Genomic DNA, 27,239 nt, shown 5'->3' on the forward strand with positions numbered 1-27,239 from the left:
TTTAATTTTCCTGTATTTCAAAAGTTAATAACTTGGAGGGAGGGAGATGGGAAACAGCACCATGTTATGTAAATGATCAAAGGCTGAAATCCATAACTTGGAATATTTTACTCATTCTGTGTGGTTTTTACTGTTGTTACCAAAGCTTTGTTATATGTAGTTAATAGGATTTGAATTAAATTTTTACTCAGTTTGTGTTAGATCTTAAAACTGCGGTCAACCCAGGAATTAAACATGTTTGAATGAGAAAGCACCATCATTGTGGTCCGGAAATCTCTAGGATGTAGGGAACCAGCAGGATCTTTTGTTCAGGTAACATTTAAAATACAAAAAGAGAAAATAGAGCCACCTGTATCTTCACTTGAAGTGCCACATTGTTCTCTCACCTAGATTTGGGGAGGAGAGAAGAATACCAATACAACAAAATTATCTCTTGCATTTCCAAATTAAGAACTTTTTTTTCCTATTATCGGAGAGCCTTAGATTTATGGGAGCACCTCAAATTTTGGGAGTGAAAATGTTCACCTTTTCCCCTGGTATGCTTTTTATATATGAAGGGTTCTACAGACTTTTAAATTGCTCTTCATTACATGACCTCAGGTCCAGTGTCTCCCAAATTCATGGACTTTACAATAAAATACAAGAGCTTCAGTTTTTAAATCACTGTCCGCGGAGCAATGAAGCTTAAAACGGATGTGCTTATGTGTAGAAGTTAGTGTTCAGTTAAAGCAATTGCAGACATGGTGAGCACTGGAAGGAAAGAGAGCCAGGCTGTAGGAAAAGGGTACTGGGGACGAGAGGGATAAACTAAATGCTGATGTCTTAATGTGGACAAGGAGAGCTAATATTCTTTTCCTGATATAAATACGTGGCTGGTCATAAGAGACTCATATGCAGGGAATGGCTTAGAGACCATTGTAGTGTGTGTGTGCATGCTTGAGAGCTGGGGGGAGAGGTGGAGAGATTTTAAAAGGAGCTTAGCCAGCATTTATAATTGCAAAGTCTCTTATATTTTTCATAGAGATGACTTGCATATTTAACACACTAACAGCTGCATTTGGGAGTACCTCTTTAAAAAAAAAAAGACTACTATATGTTTTCCCTTAAGCTTTGGTTAAATAACTGTTTAAAATACGAAGATTTTTTTATTTTTTTGTGGTTTCTGCTTTCTTTAAGATATGTGAATGGCCATGCAAAGAAACATTATGAAGATGCACAGATTCCTTTAACCAATCATAAGAAAACAGAAAAGCAAGAGAAAGTTCAGCATACTGTGTGCATGGATTGCAGTAGTTACAGTACATATTGGTAAGTAAATATTTGCAGCATGTCAGTTCATGACATCGTTATATATTCTGATGTGCAGGTATTAGTAACCCATTTGGAACATAGAGAAACATATATTTTTTTAAAGTCATAGTATACATATCCTCAGCCTTGGCTGTTTCAAAATAGAAACAGTATGTGAAAGCTCTCTCTGCTTTGAGATGTATTTTAGATCTGTGATTAAAGCTAGATTCCTATGTTACAAGTGACATACAGGAGGTTTTTCAATGTGTGTAACGGGGATTTGTTTAGTTGTGGCAATTTTTGTATAGCCTTTCATGTTTAGAGGTATGTAAGATACCAGTCCATTCCAGTTCCTCATTTCATAGAGCTAGCCAGTCTTGCACAGAATAAACATTTACAAATGGTTCCAGTGTAATTATGGTCAGAGGAGTGAGTGATTAAGTAAAAATGGCAAATTCTTGCTCAATGGATCTGCTTCCTCTGTGTGTGCCTTTGTGTCGTCATATCTGCTGACTTTCTGGTGGAAAGACTAGTTTTTCCTGATGGAAGTTTTGCAGAGCAATACAGCTATGAGAGAGGGAGCTAGAACCCTTCTTGGGTGCGAAATCAAACTGTCAACCAAATTCAAATAGCAGAATCTTTACAAATGGGGATATAAGAGGCAGAACACAGCACTGGCTGAGTTTGCTCTGCTAGCAATAGCCCTGTAAACTGAGCAAACAGACAGCAAAGGCAGGGAGTGGTGTTGTGGAAGTGATGCTCACCATTTTTCTCCCTCCTCCACCCCAAGCAGAATTGTTGACTGCATCTGTTGTTTTTTTCCCCTCTCTGATTCAGCATTGTTGCTACGTATGTGATTGCTCAAGGGGAAAGGCAGAATGGGATTTAAATAGCTGCGTAGTTCTGAATGTGATGTTCTCATAACTCTACAGGACAGAGCTCCTCCTCTGAATAAGATGCAATTTTGGACAGCTGACTTAATATCTTGGTGTACTGGGTCAGAGAGAGTCCATACTCTGATGCCTCAGGTGTCCTGCTGTAAGAAGGAATGGTTCCATATTAAATGTCCTGAGTGAACCCTGGATTAAGTGGTCTCAGCAAAGAGAAATTGTTTAGTGCAAGTCAGAAAATTAAGAGTTAAGGCTTATGTAATACATGCAGCAATACCAAATGCTTTATATGAATTGATAGGCAGAGAAGAATGCAGTTTTAACAGTCTTAGGTGGAGTTCACTTCCATTTATATTTTATTTCTCTGCCAAATGAAGAGGCATATGGCCCAGTGTGATGATGTATTGAAAAACCCTATTGTATATGCACAAAGCAGCAGAGTTGGGGTTGTTGTGTGAAGATTGTCTACATTTCCTGATTTACACTGTTAACATGTCAGTCTTAATGTTGCAATGAAGTTCGTGGCATTACATATTCTGTACTCCGCTCATCATCAAAGTAAGCGTGTGGCTAGGAATTTGATCTGGATAATATTTCAAATGTTTGCTATATCCTTTAACTGCGCAACAGGTTTGAAAACAGATATTTCAGGTGCTGTTTTGTAGGACTGTTTTATTGTCTATATAATCTGTCAAAATATGCTGAGACTTTATGAATTGCATATCTGATCTCACTGTGAAGTTTCAATGAAATCTCAGAGTGAAGCCGTCTGAGAGCCTTAAGCTCAGATCTGACAAAGGAAATTGTGATTATAATGTGATCTCCAAACACAGAACTATGGAAGTGGTGCAGCCCTCCTTGTGAGAAAGGTACCTGAGGTAGTGTTTTATGGAGTCCGTTTCTAAAATGAAATACATTTACAAGCTACTTCTGAGCTCACGCTTACTGAGGCTCAGTGAAGTGTGATAGGATACTTGTATCAGCAGTAAAAGAGAAACAGAGCAGCATGCAAAGCTTCTTCCATAGTAAACTGAGTAAAAGATTTGACTCATATTGTGGATTAATTGGAATTCAACTAAATGTTTTGCCCTGGGGAATTACTATTGCACTATAATTCACTAGGAAATGAACGTGGCATTTTGTGCAAAGTTATGCAAAGCTGACCACGTTACAGAAGCAGAATTCTTCTGCTTTCACCAAAAGGCCTCGGTGCTTTCACTCTAGCATTCGGAAAAGGATACCAGCATCTGGTCTAATGCAGGTGTCTTCTAGGGACATTATCAAAACTGATTCCATAGGCCATTCAGCGTGGTCAGCATTTTATTTTGTAAATCTCCTGGGACATGTGGGCGAGAACCTGCATCCAGTACAGAAATTCACAGTGCATCAGTTCCAGTTCTATACAGTCTTTACTTCAAAATACTTGTGATCAATTCCAATTTATATTTTATTGTGGTGGTGCTCATGGAAGAGAGAAAAATTGGACTAGACTGAGGCTGACACTGTTCAGATTTCTCTATGCTCCTGTAACTATTTACTTCAGTCTGTAGGACAATGGCTGTTGCTCAACTAAAGCTTACCAGTTTATGTAAATTGTTAGGTGGATTCCAATTGTGATTAACTACTGCAATAGAACGCTTTTTTAAATGTTACTCAGTGGCTTTATAAACGTAGACAGTGTAATGGAAATCACATTTACGTGACACTGTGCCTTTCAAGTGAGCATGCGTTTAGGATTAATGTTGGTGCGTCATGCAAACAGTGTGGCTAGCCACTAGCTTTCAGAAGTTAGAATAACAAAATAAAATCCTGAGATTTTACTTCTAACTACTAGTACTTCTGACTCTTAAATCCATGGGCACACAGGGTTTGTTTCCCTCTTGCAGTTTGTGCATTGAGCTTTGAAGCTGAAAGGTTGTGTGTGGGGAAGGCTGCCTGGCTTTTTGAAAGAGGACTTTGCTATTTCATTTCCCTGGGTGTAGTAGCAAAGAGAGCTTTCATTTCACTACTATGCCACAAGCCCCCATTTAGCCTGCAGGAAGGCTCTCTGCTGACCAGAGGGCACATCATCTCGTCAGCTTTTAGGAAGTGCCATAGACGTACACACAATAGGGACAGGGAGATTGTAATCATACAAAAATTAAGATTTGGCTCAGCAGTTCCTGAACTCCTAAAGCTCTTGAACATTTCTGTCTCTCAGACTGGCATGCATACCTAGGGTTTCACTCTACACCAGGGGTCGGCAATCTCTGGCACGTGGCTCGCCAGGGTAAGCACCCTGGCAGGCCGGGCCAGTTTGTTTACTGGCCGCGGTTCGCTGCTCCAGGCCAGTGAAGGCTGCGGGAAGGGGAGCGGGCAGAGAGGTGTGCTGGCCGCCACTTCCCACCGTCCCATTGGCCTGGAGTGGCGAACCACGGCCAGTGGGAGCCACGATCGGCCGAACCTGCGGATGCGGCAGGTAAACAAACTGGCCCGGCCCGCCAGGGTGCTTACCCTGGTGAGCCGCGTGCCAGAGGTTGCCTACCCCACTCTACACACTATTGTAATAATCTTTGTATAAAATATGCCTTGTGACATATCAGAAAACTAACTGGTCAATAATATCATGAAATGTATGTAGTAAGGTTATAAACATAAGCTGAAATTAGGTCTGAAATGTATTTACCAGACAAATCTGGGTAAACTAATTTCTCAAAGACAAAGGACTAGCTGAAGCCTCTAGCCAGGTGTCAGGAAAGTTGATGGGCAATCGCCTAACAAGTGGCCATTCTTTGGCAAGGGAGGGGGGCAGGAACAAACAGAGCTGTATCTTAGCAAACTGCTTGAAACCTCTTTCCCCCTGAGACTCTTTATTCATGCATCCGAAGAAGTGGGCTGTAGCCCACGAAAGCTTATGCTCAAATAAATTCGTTAGTCTCTAAGGTGCCACAAGTACTCCTGTTCTTTTTGCGGATATAAACTAACACGGCTGCTACTCTGAAACCTGTCTTTATTCATGTTGTGAGGACAGAGACAAACTTTATCTAGGGGTAACCCTCAGGAAAAGGGGGACTGTAAAAGTGAGAGGCAAAAACACCCCAAGGTGGTCCTCCCTATCCATCTTTCTCTCTTTCACCTAAAGACAAAAGAAACAGCTTTGGACTTGGGAGCAGATCCTGGCCTGAGACTTTGTTCAGCAGTGTTACTGGAAACATGGGGTAAGGGATTTCACCTTGAACCAAGTCTAATTTAAGTTTTAGTACTAAGGAAACATATTTTTCTTATAACCATTTCTGACTTTAATGGCTTATACTTGTACTCACTTAAAACCTTTGCAGTTAAATAAACTTGTTTTTGTCTTTAATCAAAACTAACCCAGTGTTGTGTTTTTTAAATTGAATTGTGTGGGTAACTCCATTTAAAGTAGCAAACGATTGGATGTTGATCCCCTTAGAGCTGAAATATCTGGACCAGAAATATCTGAGCTGTCCAGGAGAGGGCTGGACAGTGCAGAATACCCATTCTGGGGGAAAAATTTGGACTGGGAGTGTGTTGGACCTTAAAAACCTCTAAGGAAGGAGATTCCACCACCTCCCTAGGTAACCCATTCCAGTGCTTCACCACCCTCCTAGTGAAAAAGTTTTTCCTGTTATCCAACCTAAACCTCCCGCACTGCAACTTGAGACCATTACTCCTTGTTCTGTCATCTGCTACCACTGAGAACAGTCTAGATCCATCCTCTTTGGAACCCCCTTTCAGGTAGTTGAAAGCAGCTATCAAATCCCCCCTCATTCATCTCTTCTGCAGTCTAAACAATCCCAGTTCCCTCAGCCTCTCCTCATAAGTCATGTGCTCCAGCCCCTTAATCATTTTTGTTACCCTCCGCTGGACTCTTTCCAGTTTTGCCACATCCTTCTTGTAGTGTGGGCCCAAAACTGGACACAATACTCCAGATGAGGCCTTACCAATGCTGAATAGAGGGGAATGATCACGTCCCTCAATCTACTAGCAATGCTCCTACTTACACAGCCCAAAATGCCGTTGGCCTTCTTGGCAACAAGGGCACACTGTCGACTCATGTCCAGCTTCTCGTCCACTGTACCACTAGGTCCTTTTCTGCAGAACTGCTGCCTAGCCACTCAGTCCTTAGTCTGTCGTAGTGCATGGGATTCTTCCATCCTAAGTGCAGGACTCTGCACTTGTCCTTGTTTAAAACTATATCAAATAGCTTCCTGCAATTAGTCTCAGACTCTCGGCTGTTTATACGCTGGTAGGACTGTGATAGCTGAAAAAATAGCAGTGCCATAACTGAAGCTACCTTTGCAGCCTGAGAGATTAGACACTTCATAAATATCCCACATTTTGGAGAACACAGAAAAATAATTAGAAAGAACATTATATGTAAATATTTGGGTGTAAAGGATTTTGTTTTCCAGCAGATTCTGTTTTCCCCCCCCAAGACATCAGTCTCCACACATTGAAAAATAAAATGGGATGTAAATCTCCTCTTATTCCTAGTATGTGTTCTAGCTGCAGTTTAGGACACTAGAAAGCAGCGACTTTCTGCTGTAATGTTCAGTCCTCTTTCTGGTAAGAGTAGCTTGTTAAAGGGGAATTTCCCAAGCCAGTAGATGTGCCTTCCGTCTCGCACCATATGTATAGAGAGGGGGCTGTGTGTAAGAAATACACTCTTGAATAAATTTACAAAGATATTTGAAAATCAAATCTTCCTTTCCTTGTATGTTTAGGGTTCTGTATTTTGACCCTCTGCTAACTCCTGAAGCAGTAGATAGAGTGCAGCTCCCTCTATTGGGGATGAAAGCATGAGTTTCAGGAGGTAAATGGCTTTTCAGTTACTCTAACCAGCCACTATGTGCTTACAAGGAGTAGAGGTTTTGCTTCTCAGGCTAGCACAAAATGTTTCCCCCCTGCTATGCTCTTCTGCTCTTTTCCTGTGCACTAGCAGTAAAATGATACTTATAAGAAGCCTGCTTCCTGAAGTCTAAGATTTCCTGAAGGAGGATTCTTGTAAATCTGTTCTGTTTTAACATACATACATGACTAGCGCAGCAGGAGAAAGAATCCTATTCATACGTTTGTATAATATGCTTCTCGTGTGCGTTATCTCAGATGTAACTGGTAGGTGAAATTTCTGACTTAGTCTTGTTGTTCTCTCTTCAAGCAGTGGTTCTCAAACTGTTGTACTGGTGACCCCTTTCATACAGCAAGCCTCTGAGTACGCCCCCCCCCCCTGTATAAATTAAAACACTTACTTTTTTATATTTAACACTATTATAAATGCTGGAGGTGAAGTGGGGTTTGGGGTGGAAGCTGACAGCTCGCGACCCCCCACATAATAACCTCGTGACCCCCTGAGGGGTCCCAGTTTGAGAACCCCTATCTTAAAGGGATATGGTTCTGTTGATTAAGGCTCAAAACGCAGGTTTTGTAAAAATGAAGCTTTTTTACATTTGATGAATGAATGAATGAATAAAACCAAAAATTACACATTACTTTGTGATGGCTGCTGTCTTGCTCATGCTAGTGCATGAAAATCAGTAAGTGAAACTGAAGTATAAACTGTCATAGTCCACTGTGAGTGTAATTTAAAAAGCAGGTGGCGTTAGTGTTGAAAAGTAAGTTACGTTTTTTTGGGTTTAATTCAATTTAGGAATTTAAGGTGTTAATATGATCAAGGAAATTTGATTATTTTAATTATTCTTAACCTTAACTGTATGTCTCTAAACTTCATTAAAGCTTTATAAAGCACCTTGAGGATCTGTGACCTAGTGGTTTTGTCCAGCATTAAATTTAACAGTTCCTTGGAGCAGTACATTTATGGCTTAAGGCCATTTTTAGCAGCTATGGGGGCCAGGAGGGACTAGGCCTGGGACTTAAAGCTGAGATGCTAAAAATAGAAAGTATATAAGAGGGGAAAATGCCATGCTAAACCATATACGGAAGTATTCCTTATAGCCCCCTCCCTGAACTACACACTTTATCCCATACAACCTTTGTTAAAAGTATACTGCAGATCTGCAATATGCCACGTGGCACACAGTTCAATCTGTGGTAATCCTAATGATCACATTATAAGAACATGTTAATATTCACCCGGCATTTAGGTAGAAATCTCATTATTTTAAAACTCCTTCAACTAAAAAATTGTAGATTGGATTTTAAACATGATTTCTATTTTGATGTTTCCATTGTGCTGTTGTTCCAATGCTGCTGTTGCTCCTCCTTTTTTTTTTTTTTTTTTTTTACTGGTTTGACTCTAAACATCAGTTTCACTTTTTCATTTCTAGTCAGTTTTATTTTCCACTCTTTCTGTAGTACAGTAATGCTTGAGTTCACAATGGCTTAAAAGAACTGTCCATTTAATTCTGAAGTACCATGAAAACATTTGTATTGAAAACAGACTTTGTAAGTCTCTTTAAAAACAAACAAAAAAATGTTTGTGTCTGAGTCTTAAAATCAGGGTTTGGACTTACAAGAACCTGAGAGCTAAAGGAACATTTAATTGTGTATTTAGTGGCAGGCAGCCTGTTATATCCATATATTAGTGGTGGTGTAGTTCCTTCATCTGAGATAAAATGTTCTGTTGCTGTTTCATTTAGGTTGGCTTTCATTACCTGTTTACAGATGTGGGCTGTTACGCAGTCAAGGTAACTAATGTGCCCATTCAGGCAGAAGTATGGGTATGTTGGTGCTAGGAACAGCACAAGCCACCCAGCATCCATCCACTCCATCCTTTCCCGTGATTGTGAGTTGGGCTGTGTGGAGCTTGCCCTAAAGTGGTGGGCTCTGTTGGAAAGAAACAAACACAGCAGCGCCCTGTTAGTGTGAGCAGGGAAGTGAAACTGACCAATGTAAGCAAAGTACTTTTACTGAAAAAAGCACAAATGAATGAAAGGTAAAGCAAACTTAACGGCTCCCTTCCTTTTTCATAATAGGGTGTCACCGGTAACATAAATGGAGAAAACCTGTTTCTTGATCGGTTTCCTTATATTGACACTGGCCATTCTGTGGCTGTATATTTCATACTTGGAAGTGATAATTGGGTCATTTTCAGTGTATGGAAATCGTAGTTGTTTTAAGAAATTTGAGTGACTTTCTTCTATTGCATACAGCATTTGCAGAAATCCTGTGCAAGTTGATTTTGTGGATATCACTTTCTGCAAAAAAGGTGCTCTGCTCCCTTCATTTTTCAACTCCAAACGTTCTTAAACTACAACAGGGCAAGTTATTTATATTTGAATTAAGGCTAGTAATATTGCTGACTTTTTGAACTATCTCAAAGATTAATGCAGTGAAAATATTGTGAATCGTTGGTGTCTCATGTAGACACTTTGATTAACTGACAAAGCACTGATTCAGACAAGCAGGGGAGTAACTTGAGCTGATTATTATGTAGTCACACTTTTAAAAAAAACAACAAAGCAAGTCTTGTACTAGAGGGAAAAGGAGAGAAATGGCTATAGTTCAAAAAGTAAATATTTTCAAGGAAAAACTTAAAATATAGAAGGTGCTCTTCCTTTAGCTCTGCATAGGAGATAAAATGAGGGGTGCATTTTCATTCAGTAACTAAGGGCTAGTGTACAGGGGTGGCAGTGCGTACCAGAGGGTTGTAAACTGTAGAGTGCTCTAAATGCCCTGTGTTGACCCTGCTGACACACTCTAAAAGCTAGCATGTAGTCTCGTCTGATTCAGTACTATACAGGGGCGGCTCTACAAATTCGGCCGCCCCAAGCAATCATGCCCGGGAGGCGCCCCCGAGCCGCGGGAGCAGCGGACCTGCCGCGGGCATGACTGCGGAGGGTCCGCTGGTCGCGCGGCTCAGCTGGACCTCCCGCAGCTGCGGACGGTTCGCTGGTCCGGCGGCTCCGGTTGAGCTGCCGCAGTCATGCCTGTGGGAGGTCCAGCCGAGCCGCGGGACCAGCGAACCGTCCGCAGTCATGCCTGCGGCAGGTCCGGTCGTCCCGAGGCTCCGGTGGACCTCCCGCAGGCATGACTGCGGCAGGTCCACCGGCCCAGCCTGCCGCCCCCCCGGGAAAGGGCCGCCCCAGGCGGGTGCTTGCTCCGCTGGGCTCTAGAGCCGCCCCTGGTACTATACTAATGTGCACTAGGAACCTTCTGGCATGTGTCAATAGGATCTACATAGGGCAGTTAGAATGCACCTTGCCCCTTTCTTCCCTCCAGCCCCTGTTCTGTACTGGTTCTCCTATGGGAAGCATCAGGGTGCAGTCGTTGCATTCTGGTGGCTCAAAGTAGCATTGCATCTGCACTAACTCTGCCTCCATTGCTGAGAGGTGTTGGGGGCTGAAATACAGCCTGGCTCAGCATCCATGTGGCTGGGGTTTGTTCAGGGCTGGAGTCTGGATTTCTCTCAGATCCCTGGCTGCTGCATCTTTTTGAAGCAACACCCCCTGCCTACTTGCATCGTCTCTGGCCCAACAAGCAGCAAAGGGGATGAGCTGAGTGGCTCCGCATCAAACCCATGGAGGGGAAGGTTTGTCTCCTTTGTTCTGTGTGCATATGTAGGAGGGGAATATGAGAGGCTTCGCTGAGAGCAGTCGGGGATATCCTCTTGAAGCAGACTTCTCCGTGGGACATAAATCTTTTTTCTCATCCTCCTCTTCCCCCTCCCCGAATACGTGCACACATTTACTTGTACCTCAAGACAAAAGACAGAGTGGAGCATGTTTTTTTCAGACAGTTTTTGCAAGCATTCCCTGAAGGCCTAGTCTCCCTTTAGAAAGAAGCTGCTAGCTGTGCAGGTATCTTTAAAGAATTTGCTGCAAAATCCTTGGTGTGACTGTCACTACATGTTTATATGGTGCCTAAACAGTGGGCCATAATCTGGGTGAGGCCTCAGCAATACTGCAATAGAAATGTTAAACAATGGCGTTTCTCCTCCCCTCCTTGTGTGCAGGATTCCTCTCTGGTTCATCCTTTCTAGACCTCTTCGAAGGCAGCTCCATTCCCTACCATTGTCAACTTCACTATTGTAGCCCTAGTAACCGTGAACATGAATATTGCATGCTGTAGAATTGTTCTCACTAATTACAGCTTCTTTATTTTCTTAGAGCAGGCTCTTGCAATGAAGAGTTCTTTGGGGGGAGACCTTTGGAAAGCTTGAGCTGCCTGAAGAGTGGATCTTGCAGTTGTTTTGATGCACAGTATTGGGAAGTTGGTAGTCTTAATTGTGTGTCAAATTACAGGTTTAAAGTATAGGTAGCTGTTCCGTAGGAGTGGAATATAGCTTCTCCAGAAGTGTAGATTTTGATAGTGGACTCTGCTTAATCAGGAAAGCAGCATGAGATATCTGTCCTCATTAAGAGATTCTTCCCCTGGGATGAAGATGTAGACTGCTGTGAAACATGCGTTGAAGTTGTTATATGTTGTAAGGATTCTCTGTTAGCATTTGTTCATTGGCTATGTTACAAATGCCTCGGGGCCTGATTCTCTACTACCATGCAACTTGTGTAATGTCGCTTCTGCAGAGAGGGTGAAAATGCTGCCATTTTGATTTGATAGAATTTTATGCTCACTTTGCATGAGGTATGAAGGCAGTTGGGGAATCAGGCTCTTTCTTTACACAGCACAGTTAATGGTTTCTGTTAATAGCAGTCTCCCTGCTGCTGCTTCTCCTGATAGCTTCCAAATGCTTACTTGATTTCTAGACATTTCCATGCTGCTCGCCCCCATTGTACAGCACATACATAAAACCTTCTTAGACATATAACTTGTAGCGGAAATGCATCCTATAAAAACCTATTGGATGATGTTGTGGTTAAGGCACTGGACCGGGACTTGGATATTTTAGGGCATGGCTACACTTGCCGATGTAGAGCGCTTTGAGTTAAACCAGCCTTTGTAGAGCGCAGTAGGGAAAGCGCTGCAATCTGTCCACGCTGCCAGCCCACTGGTGTGGCCACATTAGCAGCTCCTGCAATGGCCACAGAGAGCAGTGCATTGTGTTAGCTATCTCAGCACGCAAGTGGCTGCAACATGCTTTTCAAATAGGGTGGGATGGAGTGTGACAGGGAGTGTGTTGTGTGTATGTGGGGGGAGAGAGAGTGGGTTTTTTGGGGGACTGAGAGCATGTCAGCATGCTGTCTTGTAAGTTCAGACAGCAGCAGACCTCTCTACCCCCCCCCCCAGCATTCCACAGTAATGGTTGCTTTGTCTCGGAGCAGATAAGCATGCCGGCTGTCAAACGGAGCTTTCAAAAGGCATATCGAAAACAATGACAAGAGTGGCCACTTGACTTAAGGGGATTATGGGACGTTTCCAGAGGCTGATCAGAGCGCAGTAATGCAACACCTCGTTCACACTGACGCTGGGGCGCTCCAACGGGGGTGTATCAAACGTCATTCTTGCTGAGGTGGAGTACCAGCAGCACTGTAGCCGTGGAGTCAGAGCACTCTACGTGCCTTGCCAGTGTGGACGGATAGTGAGCTAGTGCGCCTGGGGCTCCTTTATTGCACTGTAACTCGCAAGTGTAGCCAAGCCCTTAACCAAGATCTCCCAGCTCTTCCACAGACTTCCTGTGCAACTTAGGTCATATCACATAACCAGTCTGTGCCTTGGTTCCCCATCCTTTTGTGTCTCTTCTGTTTGGAGTGCAGGCGGTTCAGGGCAGGAGCTTTCTCTCTTTTTGAGTGCATACAGCATCCAGGACAATGGGGTTCATGGCACGACTGTAATAACAATATTTCACAATCAGTTTAATTATTTGTATTGAGGTAACATACAATCACAGATTTCATTTGCCTGTTCTGCATACACTGTAGTTTCTGTCTGAGTGGTATGGCTTTTCTTTGAACCAGAGCCTCTAATGCCAATATCAGTTCCACAGGGCATGTTTCCATTTTGGAGCCTTGGAGTTCTGAAGTATTCTCAAATAAATGTGTTAGTCTGTAAGGTGCCACAAGTACTCCTGTTCTTTTTGCGGATACAGACTAACATGGCTGCTACTCTGAAACCTGAAGTAGGACCAATGAGACTTGATGCTTTTAGTTTTACTTTTTGGTGGGAAGATTCTGGCTGGAGTCCTGGATTTAATTTTACAAACTGTTGTTTGATGTGGTCTGGGGATAGAGCTGCAGTAGAGAAAAGAGAGCACAGGAGTCAGAAGCTGCCTGCACCTCTTGTAAATAGAAAAACAGTTTTGAGAAGTGGGTTAAATTCATTGTTTTGCCTCCTTGTTTCAGATCCCGCCATCTCTTACACTAAATACGTATTGCCTCCAGTACTTGCTCCCATAGTCACGTGAGCTCGTCTGCTATATCCAGCCTTTGAAGTACTATGCGTCACTGAAACCCTTTACACTTGCTGATTGTTTTTCTTGCAGTTATCGCTGTGATGATTTTGTAGTCAATGATACCAAGCTGGGCTTGGTACAGAAAGTCAGGGAGCACCTACAGAACTTGGAAAAGTAAGTAACCTGCTTACCACTCCCCTCCTTGCTCTGGGTGGACTTGGATATTGCTTAATTTGAATGGATTTTCTTTTTGTACCTTGTCCTTGTACAAGCCTTTTCATCATCTAAAAGAGATACCAGGATTACGAGGTTGGGATGACTTCTGCATTGAAACTTGTGGAAATGCTATTAACAAGCAGCTTTGTCTACGTCAGTAGTTCTCAGACTTTTTTTACTGGTGACCCCTTTCACATAGCAAGCCTCTGAGTGCGATTTTTTCCCTCCCCCCTTATAAATTAAAAAACAGTTTTTTATATATTTAAGCCCATTATAAATGCTGGATGCAAAGCGGGGTTTGGGGTGGAGGCTGACAGCTCATGACCCCCCATGTAATAACCACACAACCCCCTGAGGGGTCCTGACCGCCAGTTTTAGAACCCCTGGTCTATGTGCTGACTGAGGCATTCAGACTTGTCCTTGTCAAGAATTTCTTGGGAAACGTCTTGCCAAGAAGCAGGCATGGGTTCCCAAATTACGGTTTGGTTGCTGGAGCAGAACACTTAAAGTGGAAATGGAAGAGGGAAATATCCTGATCAACGTTAACTGCGTGGCCTGGTTTCTGAACATCTGGAGATGAGGAAAGCTCATGCACTTATGGTAATTGTATACTGAGTTACAGAAGAGCAGTGCTTTATTGTGACTTATCATCATGCAGATGCTGCAGCCAGTTCAGGAGAGCAAAATATTCGGGCTTTCATAGTTTGCTTGGAAACTTTGCAAAATATCTTGTAGAAGTCTGATATCAAATATCAATATCAAATATTGTTTGGCTGCCCCAGAGTTCAGACACCAACACCGCTAACAAGTGGCTGTGATGTTGGAAAATCTTTTGATACTGGTACGCTAAATGTGTCACTTTGGCATCAGCATCTCCTCTGTTTGGCATTGTCCTAATCTGAGGCCCTCTCCACTTCCAGCTGCTGTCTCATTTGAATGGGGCTAGGAAATACTGACACTCATTGTTTTGCATTCCGTTTTTTGCTGGGCTGATAAGTGTACAAACACGTGGATGAGGGATGCATTTAATATTTAGGGAAGCTTTGGAGAAAATCTGCAACTTAGTTTTTCAGAGGTGAAGGTTGTCACTGTCAAGGCCAACGCATGGCTAGTAGCCATGTCCCAAGCTGAAAGCCCATTGCAGTAACTTCACAGTCAAAAGTATTTAAACTATAGACTTGAAACGGCAAAGGAAATATTGAAGAACGTTGCTATAGCATGCTACTTGTCTTTAGGGTTTTTATATTTTATATTTTGCCTCTTGGCTGGTACTAGAGCACTCTTGGAGGAACACTGTTATCCTGTGATGCACATTTCTATGAAGGAACTTGTTGTTTGGGAGTCGCCCCTCACCCTGGCCTGACAAACACTGATATCTTTTGCACACAGCAGTGGAGGATCTAGATACGTTAGAGCACACTGCAATGGTGCACTGCATAATTTCTCATGATCCAGTAGCACCTCAACAGTTTATCGTGTGCTTCTTACAGGTTTCCAGCTGTTTCGAATAACTAGAAGACAGCTCACTTCTTACTTGGGCACTTTGTCTTCTAAAAGCTTATCTTAAAGGCTATAAAAGTATGTTTAGTGTAAGTGACTGTCATTGATTAGCAACATATGAAGCCCTTAGTGCATTACACCCAATAATTTTCTAAGAATGGACTTTTTTGATATAACGTTGTTTGCAGTTTCTCTCAGACAAACAGTAAGCTTGTGGCTCAAGTTGTTTTCTGCCTTAAATTGTTTGGCTCTGCACGTATTGTAAAGTGTCTTTCTAAAGCTCTGGAGAGAGACTTCAGAAGACAAGAAGTGCCACGGGAGAAATTCAGTATGAAGTGTCCCTTTGATTAAAAAAATACTAAGTATGTTTTCAGATCAGAAGCTGCATGATAATTGGGACATGCTTCAGAGTACTCACTATAGCATAACATAATTACGTTAATTCAGATACTAGACCAGTGGGTCTCAAACTTTTGTACTGGTGACCCCTTTCACACAGCAAGCCTCTGAGTGTGACCCCCCACCCCCAAATATATAAAATAGTGGTTTTAATTTAACACTATTATAAATGCTGGAAGCAAAGTGGGGTTTGGGTGGAGGCTGACAGCTTGCAACCCCCCCATGTAATAACCTTGCGACCCCCTGAGGGGTCCCGACCCCCAGTTTGAGAACTCCTGTACTAGACACTATTAAAAGAAGAGTTTGTATCTTTTCCAGAGCATTGACTCAAAACAATCTATTTTAAGACTCATATTAAATGTTTCTTGTACCTCTCTAAGAGCATATGTTGAAACCAGGGGAAGGCCTTTCCGCTCTTGAATGTTAATGATCTGATCTGTAACTGTTAGACATTAAGGTGAATGCACACTCACTTTGTCCATTTTATATTGTTTTTTATAATATGTTTTAACTAATTTATTCCTTTACTATAGTTCAGCTTTTACGGCAGACAGACATAGGAAAAGAAAACTAGTGGAAAATTCGTCTCTGAACAGCAAGTCATTAAAAGTCAATGTAAGTACAACACTGTCAGTGCTCGAAGGGGCTTCGTCACCTTACCAAGGCTCAACATGGGCCTGATGTGGACCTAGTTTTAAAATGGTTATAATCTGGCTTCAAATTCTAAATGCCACGTATTAGTTGGGTCTCTCTGCCTTCCCCTAATGGAGAGGTGACTTACTTTTTAACAATTGCTGCTGTCCTCTTGTAATCACACTAACCGAGTGCTTGAGCTTCCCTGTCGCTTAGCAGCGTCCACTAACTAGGAAACAGCTAGTGCCAATTGGGCTGAAAAGCAGTGGTAGGTAAGAGGCAGCCTCTTGTCTGGCAGATGAGTACTGCTGTCAAATTGTCAATTGCAGAAGAAAAGGGCACAAACCATTCCTCCCTATTAGTTAAGGAGGTAATTGTAAATTAAGAAAAGGGGGTAATCAGCGAGGTGCCAAAGTTTGTAGATGACACAAAGTTAGTCAACATAGGGAAGTCCAAAGCTGACTGTGAAGAGTTCTAAAGGGATCTCACTAAACCAAGTGACTTGTTAACAAAATGGCAGATGAAATTCAGTGATGATAATAAGGGCAAAGTAATGCTCATGGGGGAGGGAAGTCACAGTTATACATACAAAATGATTGGTTATAAATTAGCTATAGCCACTTAAGAAAGAGATCTTGGAGTCGTCGTGAATAGTTCTATGAAAATATCTGTTAAATGTGCAGCAGCAGCAGTCAAAAAGCCTTAAAAGTATGTTAGGTACCAATAGGAAAGGGACAAACAGATAAGACAGAAAATATCATAATGCTATTCTATAAATTCATAGGTTTCAGAGTAGCAGCCGTGTTAGTCTGTATCTGCAAAAAGAACAGGAGTACTTGTGGCACCTTAAAGAAATTATTTCCCTATGTTAAGTTCTCCTCACACCTTCTATGGGCCATCTTAATTATCACTTCAAAAAGTTTTTTTTCCTCCTACTGATGATAGCTCATCTCAATTGATTAGACTCTTCCTGTTGGTATGCATACTTCCACCTTTTCATGTTCTCTGTATGTATAAATATCTCCTGTCTGTGTGTTCCATTCTATGCATCCGAAGAAGTGAGCTGCAGCTCACGAAAGCTCATGCTAAAATAAATTTGTTAGTCTTTAAGGTGCCACAAGTACTCCTGTTCTTTTTATAAATTCATAGTACGTTCACAACTTGAATACTGCACGCAGTTCTGGTTGCCCCATCTCAAAAAAGATATATTAGAACTGGAAAAGTTACAGAGAAGGCAACAAAAATGATTAGGGGCATGGTACAGCTTCCATACAAGGAGAAATTAAAGATTAGGATTAATCAGTTTAGAAAAGAGATGACTTGTGAGGCGGGTATGATAGATGGCTATAAAAATCATGTGTGTGAAGAAAGTAAATAAGGAAGTGTTATTTACCCCTTCTCATAACACAAGAACCAGGGATCACCCAATTAAATGAATTGACAGCGGGTTTAAAACATAAGTACTTCTTCACACACTGCTCAGTCAACCCTCGGAACTAATTTCCAGGGGATGACGTGAAGGCCAAAAATAAAACTAGGTTCAAAAAAAGTATTAGATAAGCTTGCAGAGGATAGGTCCAAGAATGGCTACTAGCCAAGATGATCTGGGGTGCAACCCCATGCTCTGAGTGTTCCTAACCCTCTGTCTGCTGGAAACTGAAACTGGATAATGGGATGAATCACTCAATAAATCGCCCTGTTCCGTTCGTTCCCTTTGAAGCATCTGTCACTGGCCACTGTCGGAAGACAAGATACTGGGCCAGATGGACCTTTGGTCTGACTCAGTATGGCCATTCTCAGGTTCTTAATAAATGTTTGAGTAAAATTTTCAAAAGGGTTTAAGTCCCATTTTTCAGAAGTGTCTTTAGGTCAGGCCCGCACAACTCGTAAAGCGGCGAGGGCCACATTCCTCCAAAGAAAACAGCTGAGGGCTGACACCTCCCAGCCCGAGGAAACACCCCGCCCCAGGGCCGCCCAGCCCTGCAGAAACAAACCCTCCTTCTCCAGCGCCGCCCCACCAAAACAGCTGTGGGCCAAAAAGGGTGGGGAGGTGATACTTTATTTTAAATCAACCAGGGGCTCCCAGCTAAAGAGGTGGCTGGGACCCCTCAGGGTCAAATTAAAGGGCCCGGGGCTCCGGCGGCTGGGGGAACCCGGCAGGGCCGGCTCTAGGTTTTTTGCTGCCCCAAGCAAAAAAAAAATTTGGCTGTCCCCCGTCCCAGCCCTGGGCTCCCCCCTGTATCCTCCTGCTGCCCCAGTCCTGGGCTCTCCCCCCAGTCCTGGGCTCTCCCTGCACCCACACACCCCCCCCTGCCGCCCCAGAGCTGGGCTTCCCCCTTTCCTCCCCACCAGTGCCCTCCCTCCACCCTGCTGCTGCCCCAGTCCTCGGCTCCCCCCCACCTGTGCCCCCCCGCACCTCCTGCCGCCCCAGCCCTGGGTCACTGGTAACTCGCTCACAGGGCAGGTCATTCACCCAGAATTTTGGATGTGCACAAAACACAGACAGGATTGGTTCCCATATGGTTACAGAGCTGCAGTAAAGTGGAACAATTTTCAGCTTGTGTGATTGGAGGATATCTGGATGCATATTATAAGACTGTCCTCCATAAATGAGGAAAAGTTGAGGTGCCTTTATTATTCCTTTATTCCACTCTTTCTTTCTATGGGGAATTTGCCAATGCAATATCACTGTCTTCCTTTCAAACAAACAAAAAGGCAATGGCTGTTGAAAATAGCAATTCCAGTCCTAATAAGCATTTCTTACTCAATTTTATCCTACTTTTTCTACAGCAAGTTACAATGGATCAGTATATTTGATTTGGGAGAAATGAAGTAAAAGCTGCCCAAACCGAGCTTGGGCACTCCTGAATTTTGAGGTGTTCAAATCTGGAAGGCAGGTGCTGGGGGTGGGAGAGGGCTGTGGGCTCCATGGGGGAGCATGGCAGCAACTGTCTGGAGCTGCATGGAGCCAGACACGCTGGTCTGAGTGGCACAGTAAGCGGTTTGGGGGTTGGAGAAGGGGTAGGAGGTTCCGGGGCAGTCAAGGGACAGGGAGCAGGGGTTGGATGGGGCAGAGGTTCGGAGGGGCAGTTGGGACAGGAAGCAATTGGATAGGCATGGGAGTCCCAGAGGTTTATCAGGGGACAGGTAGGGGGTGGGGTCCTGGGGGGAAGTTGGGTGGGGTCTCAGAAGGGGGCAGTTGGGGACAAGGAGAAGGGAGGCTTAGATAGGGGCTGAGGTCCCAAGGGGCAGGTAGGGGCAGGGGTCTCGGGAGGGGGTAATCGGGGGACAAGGACCAGTGGTGCTTAGATAGGGGGTGGGGGTCCTGGGGGGCAGTTGGGGCAGGGATCCGGGGAGGGGGCAATCAGTGGCCACGGGCTGGGATTCAAAGAGCTCTGGGCTCCCCGCAGCTGCCGGCAGCCTAGAGCCCTCTGATTCCCGGCCGCGGCTGGGATTTAAAGAGCTCTGGGCTCCCTGCCGCAGTGGGCATCGCAGAGCCCTTTGAATCCCGGCCCCGGCTGAGATTTAAAGGGCTCTGGGCTCCCTGCCCCTGCGGGCAGCGCAGAGCCCTCTGATTCCCGGCCGCGGCTGGAATTTAAAGAGCTCTGGGCTCCCCACGGCTGCTGGCAGCCCAGAGCCCTCTGATTCCCGGCCGCGGCTGGGATTTAAAGAGCTCTGGGCTCCCCACGGCTGCTGGCAGCCCAGAACCCTCTGATTCCCGGCCGCGGCTGGGATTCAAAGGGCTCTGGACTGCCCGCAGAGCGCCGTGTGCGGGGGGATTTAGAATCCCCTGGCGGGCCGCACAGTGAGGCTCCGCAGGCCGTATATGGCCCACGGGCCACAATGTTGTGCAGGCCTGCTTTCGGTGCTTTTGAAAATGTTACCCTTTTGATTCTCTTCTCATCTTGCCTGCTGCTCCCACTTTACAGGTACCTGTCTCCCGATGTTGGATTCAGGGCATACCGCTTTCACCTTCAGTTTCACGGAGCACCAGGGAGGGTGTCCGCTGTGCCCTCTCTCAGCTTGGTGGGGCTGCATGTATTAAAAAATTAAAAGAAGGGCAAGAATGCAGTGCAGGAATGGAACCTGACCCATGGGAGCTGCAGTAGTAGCTCTCAGCTGCTGGTGCTACATTGTTGATGCATCAACTTGCCTCTCCACACAGATAGCTTACTTGGAGAGGCAGGAATTCTCCAGAGGGTGCATGGAGGTAGGGATGGGTGTGGTTGGTAGGACAGCTGTACAGCTGCTTTCCTATGTCTAGACTGCAATTAAAAACCTATGATTTGCCAGTGCAAGCTGACTTGGGCTCAGGGCTGTTGAATTGCAGTGTAGATATTTGGGCTTGGGCTGGAGCCCAGACTCCAGGACCCTGCAAGGTGGGGAGGATCCCAGAGCTCAGGCTGCAGTCCAAGCCCAAATATCTACACTGTAAGTAAATAGCCCCTTAGCTTGAGCCAGATGGCACGGGCCAACCACAGGTATCTAATTGCAGTGTGGACATGCTCCTAATTGGCTCCCTCTGCATGCCCAGAGTTCCAAGCAGCTGGCAGTGAGTTGCTGTCTTAGAACGTCTGTGGTTTTAGTTACTTTCAAAACTGGCAGGCCTAGTTAGTGTCCCTCTTCAATCGATAAGAACATTTCTCAGGATGACTGAGGAAGCATTTGCAATACTGTACAGCCTTTTTTTTTTTTTTTTTTTGGGCTACAGAATCACATGAATTCTCAGTGTCTGGAAAATCAGACGTAAAACTACAGCTGATGTATAGCAATTGAGAAGACTGACTTAGAAAATACTAACTGAATGGAGATTATATCCATTTTAGAGTCCGAGCTATCTTTTTCTCTGTTTTGTTAATGCATGAATGTTGCCCAAGGCAACTGATGGTCTTTTCTGTGCTGGCACATTGGATCAGTGTCTAGAAAAAGCAGGGCACAGGGTGTTTGCAATAATGCCATGCTGTCTAACCAGAAGTGGGGTGAGAAGGGTACTAAAAGGCATTGTGGGGGGCGGGTGTTGTATGTTGGAAACAACACCTTCTTTAAAAATAGGCTCTTGCAATTACTCAACTGCTAAAATGCTGTTGTCTATCTAATGCTGACTTTTCTATCTAAATATTATAAAATATTCTTATGCTGTTTGCTCTTTAGGCTTTTCTTGAGACTTAAGTTTTGTATATTGTTTGTGGTAGTGTTAATTTCTCTAATGATATCAAGACACGAGCCAGGGGACAGTATCTGAATTACAGAAACTTTCTCCCGTTGTCCCTACTTGAAAGCACACTGCTCTCGTTGTCAGGACTAGAGTTGATTTTGAACTCCAGTTGTTAGAAGATTGGTTAACATACCATTCTGGAGACCGTAAGGTTAAAAGTTCATCATGCTGTTCTTATGTAATGTGTAAATTTTGACTGGCAACTAAAACACAAGTGCAAAAGATTTAGAAATAAAAGTAACTACAAAACCAAATTAGCCTGTATGCTGCATTCCTCTAAACTGTCAACAGTTGGTAGGCCACCAATGTCACATGCCTGCCCTCTCCAGCCCTCCTGCCCCCAACCCCTTCAGCTTGTACAGTCTGTTTAATTTCAATAGTTTTCCCCAAAATGTGATTTGTTTTTCTTCAAAACAAAAATGCCAGCAGCCCAGTGCTGGGGTCTCCTGAGGAGTCTAAAAGAGCAAACCCATACCACATGATGGTGGGGGAGTCAATGGGTAATTGGCAAGGAATTAGATCTCATTTCCAGGGTGAGATGATTTTCAATAGTGCCTTAGGGAGATTGGCATGCAGCTCCCATTGAAAAGCCTAGGGAATTGGGTACCTAACTCAGGCCTGGTCTACACACTAAAGGATTAGGTTGAATTTAGCTGCGTTAGGTCAATTTAAAAATGACTGTGTCCACACAACCAACCCTGTTCTGTCGACCTAAAGGGCTCCTAAAATCGACTTCTGTACTCCTCCCCAGAGAGGGGAGTAGCGCTAAAATCGACTTGCTGGGTCAAATTTGGGGTAGTGCGGACGCAAACCGACAGTATTGGCCTCTGGGAGCTATCCCAGAGTGCTCCATTGTGACCACTCTGGACAGCACTTTGTACTCCAATGCACTAGCCAGGTACACAGGAAAAGCCCTGGGAACTTTTAAATTTCATTTCCTGTTTGGTCAGCGTGGCAAACTTAGCAGCACAGGTGACCATGCAGTCCCCACAGAATTATAGAGCGTAGAATGTTTCTACGCTTCCCCTGTCATCTCCGTCCCTGAGGTTATTGCAGATTAGAAGGTGAAAAAAACGCACTCGTGATGATGTTTTTCGAGCTCATGCAGTCCTCCCACACTGATAGGGCACAGCTTAATGCATGGAGGCATTCAGTGGCAGAGGCCAGGAAAGAACTAAGTGAGCGCGAAGAGTGGAGGCAGGACGCGATGCTGAGGCTAATGAGGGAGCAAACGGACATGATGAAGCATCTGTTAGAGCTGCAGGAAAGCCAACAAGAGCACAGACCCCCGCTGCATCCACTGTATAACCGCCTACTCTCCCTTCATGTTCCATAGCCTCTTCACCCAGCTGCCCAAGAACGCAGGGGGGAGAGGCTCCAGGCACCCAGCCACTCCACTCCAGAGGATGGCCCAAGCAACAGAAGGCTGTCATTCAAACAGTTTGATTTTTAGTGTGGCTACAATAAGCAATGTGATTTTTAGTGTGGCTACAATAAGCAATGTGGCCTGTCCTTTCCTCCTCTCTCACTCCTCCTGGGCTACCTTGTCCATTATCTCATTTTTTTAATTAATAAAGAAAGAATGCATGGTTTCAAAATAAGTTACTTTATTTCGAAGGGTGGAGGGTGGTTGGCTTACATGGAATTAAAATCAACAAAGGGGGTGGGTTTGCATCAAGGAGACACACACAACTGTCACACCGTAGTCTGGCCAGTCATGAAACTGGTTTTCAAAGCCTCTCTGATGCACAGTGCGCCTTGCCTGTGCTCTTCTAATCGCCCTGGTGTCTGGTGCGAAACGATTGTCTCCGTAAGTCGATGCTAGCCATGGTAGTGAGGACGTACTCCTCTGACTTAATGTGCTTAGTGTGGACATACGCAATCGACTGTATAAAATCGATTTCTAAAAATCGACTTCTATAAAAGCGACCTAATTTCGTAGTGTAGACATACCCTCAGATGCTCTTGAAAATCCACCCAACAGCCTAGAGTGGATTATTATAAAGAGTAAGTAAAACATTCTCTCAAATGTCCTCTGAAGGTTTATTTAGATGTTAAAAAAGGGAATTTTTCAATCCAATTAAGGTACCCCTTTAATACCTGTGTCGATAGATCCTTTGAGCTGGTCATGTTGTAGGCTTGGCTCCCCGCTGGCTCAGTCTGTTGTTAGTTCTGTTTGAATGTAGACCGCTGCACAGGTGACTGTTGTGTGCTTCAGGGGTAGCTGTCTGTCTCTTTTGACTTACCTCTTTCTTCTGGTTCCCAGGGGAGCACCAATGCCCTTTGTGCTACAGGCCTTCGCAATCTGGGGAACACGTGTTTCATGAATGCGATCCTTCAGTCTCTCAGGTATCAGTCATGTTTTATATGCAATCATCAAACCAAATTCCCATCCTGGGCTTGAGGTTGATTTGGTGGTATCTGTTCTGTAGTGCTAGGCAAGAAAGGCCAGCTACTTCTCTTCCTCACTCTTGCCCTATAGACCTGTCGGAATCGGGGGTGCTGCCATGGCAACATCCTCTGTCGTCCAGGAGGAGGGAGGAGCTCTCCAAAGTGATCCCTGTGATTGATTCAGTAGCAGCAATAGTGTTCAGAGGAAGCCCCTATGTGTTCAGCTTCAAGGGTAGTGGGTCTGACATGATGCCCCTTGTGGGTGAGGGATCAGTTAGGGCATCTGCAGGGGAAGAGACTGTCTGTGTTCTGAGGGATGCAGTGTCTCCAGAGAGAGGGGCAGACCATTATCACTGGGAAACGGTAACATAAATTGAGTGTCTAGTTACTGGGCCTGGTTTCTCACTCACAGATATGTAGGTGCTCTAGTGGCATGGTGCCACTGGAACTCTGACCAGACAGGCAAACCCGATTCTTGACCCTTGTTGTCCAGGCCTTTGGAGACTGGGCCTCTTGTGGAGTTCTGCTTGGTCTCCATTATGTCATCCTCTTGCTCCCCTCCCCCTTTAATGTACTAGTGAATCTATTTAAAATGCAAGTTAGAAAATGTCATGCAGCCTGGCTGAGAGCTGCACTGAAATTTTTGTGACCTTAGGGACCCTTTCTTCACCCCATAAGTGCACGCTCTTCTGTGCAACAGCAGCAGCCCCTGCCCTCCTCATCCCAAAGTTCACACGTGTAATTGAATCATCATTGTATTGCTCACAAAAAGTAACGTCAAAATTTAACGTTGTACGAGTATTTTGCACATATTCACAGTAAAAATGCATCAGATGGTGCATCCTAAGGCCCAAATTGTAACTGAGTAGAGAGACAGTTGTGTACCTACATCTGAGCATGCAATTACATGTGCACTGGCAGGAGTCATGCGTACTCTTCAGCCAGTAGATTGCTGGCCTCCTTCTGAAAACCAGGGCCAAATTCTCAGCTAGTATAAATTGGCATAGCTCTGTTGATTACATTGGTAATACTCAGATTTAAATCAGCTGAGGATCAGGCCCTGGTCTTTTTAATCTTGTCAGACCTACTGTTTTTCACCCTTCTAATGATCTAGGTACTTGCCATCCATCTACCTTCCCTATCCCTCTGTAGTTCCAGCTAGATACTGTATTACTGGGTGCAGTTCCTGCCTTTAACTGTTGAGTATTATGACTGTATTGTGTAATTACAATTTTTGTGTTCACTGAGGTATGGTGGCATAACAGTGATGGGTAAATTATTTTTATATGTAGTCTGTAAATCAATTTCTAATGTTTTAAGTTCTTTCTAGATGGTATGAACTATATTAAAGTCTAATGATACATTAATATTAATGCCACTTATAGACATGGATTTGTTTACAGTGAGCATGATGTAAGAACTCAACACTCAGTAATTGTGGAACCTTGGTATCTCCTAATCAGAAGAGAGAAAAGGTATAATTGTTGCAGGTAACTGGGCCGGTGAATGCCATTTAGTGGTGCCCACTGTACGTGTGCTGAGTAGATAATTATATTGTAACACCAGATGCAAGTTGACTAGTTCTCTTGATGGGAAACTTGACCTATTCAGTGTTATAAGAACTAGTTCAAGAAGCCAAGTGAGCATCTCCGAAGAATACTGTACAAAGCACACCCGTGTTCTTCCTATTATCTATTCTATATGTTTCTCACTCTCATTTCTTTTTCTTACAGTAACATTCAGCAGTTTTGCTGTTACTTCAAAGAGTTGCCAGCCGTGGAGTTGCGGAATGGGAAAACAGCTGGCAGGCGAACTTACCATACCAGGAGCCAAGGGGATAACAACGTGTAAGTTAACACATTTCTTGCTAGCACTGAACTTCAAGAAGCAGTACTAGAAACTGAAAGAGGGTAGTGCCAGGTGCTATTTGGGTGTATTGTACAAGTGGAGATGTTTACATAATTTCCACTGTTCTTGTAGCTGTCACAGGAGAGAAGACTAGCATCCATCAAACAGTGCTGGAGTGAAGTTAAATATATTTAGAGCTGGAATTATTAACTTAACTGGAGGAGGTGTCACCTAGTGTGTCTTAATCTTACTCGAAAAACTCTTTCCAGAAGTCTTTTAAATATTCTAAATTTAGCACAGAAGCTTGGATTTAAAAAAATTGGCTGAAGAACCTTAAACAAGAATAATAAATACTGTATTGAGTTGTGGGAGAGGAGAAAAAATGTCTGCTAGAGTACCAGAGGGGGGTAGTTTTGGGCTTGGTTTATTAAACATTTTAGCACTAAATTATAGTATAGGCAACAACCTTGAGAGAATTTTAAGGTGAACAAGTGGACCGAATCTTCACCAACATGCAAATAATTGTGCGCACAAGATTTACAGGTACAATTTTAGAGGTGCTCAGATACTACAGTGATGAAAACTTAGATAGAAAATCTGTCCCACTTCCATCCTTAATATATGTGATTTCACAATGTTGCTAATCTGCCTTCTCTACCCCTTCATTTTTGTGGATTAGATTTAGATTATAAAATTTTTAGGGACTTGGAATATGTCTTTGTATAAGAAGCTGAAATGATTTACCAAGAGAACCATTTTCATCAAAGGAAATTCTTTGACATTCGTATCACTGAAGTCCTGAAGAGCAGCGAAATGTAGATTAGAGTATGAATCCACACTAATTCATTTTTACTTTCTCTCCCCAGTTCATTGGTTGAAGAGTTTAGAAAGACACTTTGTGCTTTATGGCAAGGGAGCCAAACTGCATTTAGCCCAGAATCTTTATTTTACGTCGTTTGGAAAATCATGCCAAATTTTAGGTAAGTTCTGTAAGACAAAGAACAGTGTTCTTGAATGTAACTTTATGCCACCTGTGCCCTAATCTGGCTCCTGGAAAATACTCCATGCGGCCTCCCCCTGTGCCCACAAATGTAGCTTTCAAATGCGACTTCACTTTGATCTAGAGACTTTCATTCATCGGGATAATTGCTTGTTGCCAATACGCACACTGCATATAGTAGAGTCAGAGAAGACAAATTCCTTGTATACAAGGACTAGAGTACATAATTTTGATGAGTAATGGCTTGCTTCTAGGGGGCAGGAGAGCCAAGATGATAAGAATTATTCATCACCAAGAATAAGTAATTTACAGAACCTAAACTTTTGGCTATGATAGGAATGATATTTAAAAAAAACCAAACAGTTGCCATAGCTCTAAGTAACACATACTGGGCAAAACTTCCTTGATTCTCAAAACATTCTAGCTACTGCTAATGTAACTCTAAGTAAGGGCTATAAGACGCTATGGGTGTTACGCACACTGTCAAAAAAAAGTTACCCAAGTAAATCAAAGTATCATTCCTCTCCAAGGTCTCCCTGTCCTGGCCCCTGAACCTCTTTCAAAGGAGCACTGAAACCTGTTAGGATTTGTGAAGGTAAGTTGCTCCAT

At 43.7% G+C, this 27,239-nt stretch overlaps 1 protein-coding gene across 2 annotated transcripts in view; it reads left to right on the top strand.

Annotated features, from left to right (window-relative positions):
* Positions 1 to 27,239, top strand: part of USP3 (ubiquitin specific peptidase 3) — a 60,778-nt gene that overhangs the window by 20,030 nt on the left and 13,509 nt on the right. Inside the window, exons 2-8 of one of the 2 annotated variants that reach the window (XM_039490225.1) lie at positions 192 to 312; positions 1,177 to 1,308; positions 13,519 to 13,602; positions 16,077 to 16,158; positions 23,658 to 23,740; positions 25,516 to 25,629; positions 26,497 to 26,610. In XM_039490225.1, the coding sequence (XP_039346159.1) occupies positions 1,280 to 1,308; positions 13,519 to 13,602; positions 16,077 to 16,158; positions 23,658 to 23,740; positions 25,516 to 25,629; positions 26,497 to 26,610 (506 nt within the window). In that variant the 5' untranslated portion in view covers positions 192 to 312; positions 1,177 to 1,279. The remainder of the gene's footprint in view (positions 1 to 191; positions 313 to 1,176; positions 1,309 to 13,518; positions 13,603 to 16,076; positions 16,159 to 23,657; positions 23,741 to 25,515; positions 25,630 to 26,496; positions 26,611 to 27,239) is intronic. The other variant, XM_039490224.1, reaches the window with a different exon arrangement.

Source organism: Mauremys reevesii, linkage group 10, assembly GCF_016161935.1.
Source record: "Mauremys reevesii isolate NIE-2019 linkage group 10, ASM1616193v1, whole genome shotgun sequence".
NCBI classification, from domain to species: Eukaryota; Metazoa; Chordata; order Testudines; family Geoemydidae; genus Mauremys; species Mauremys reevesii.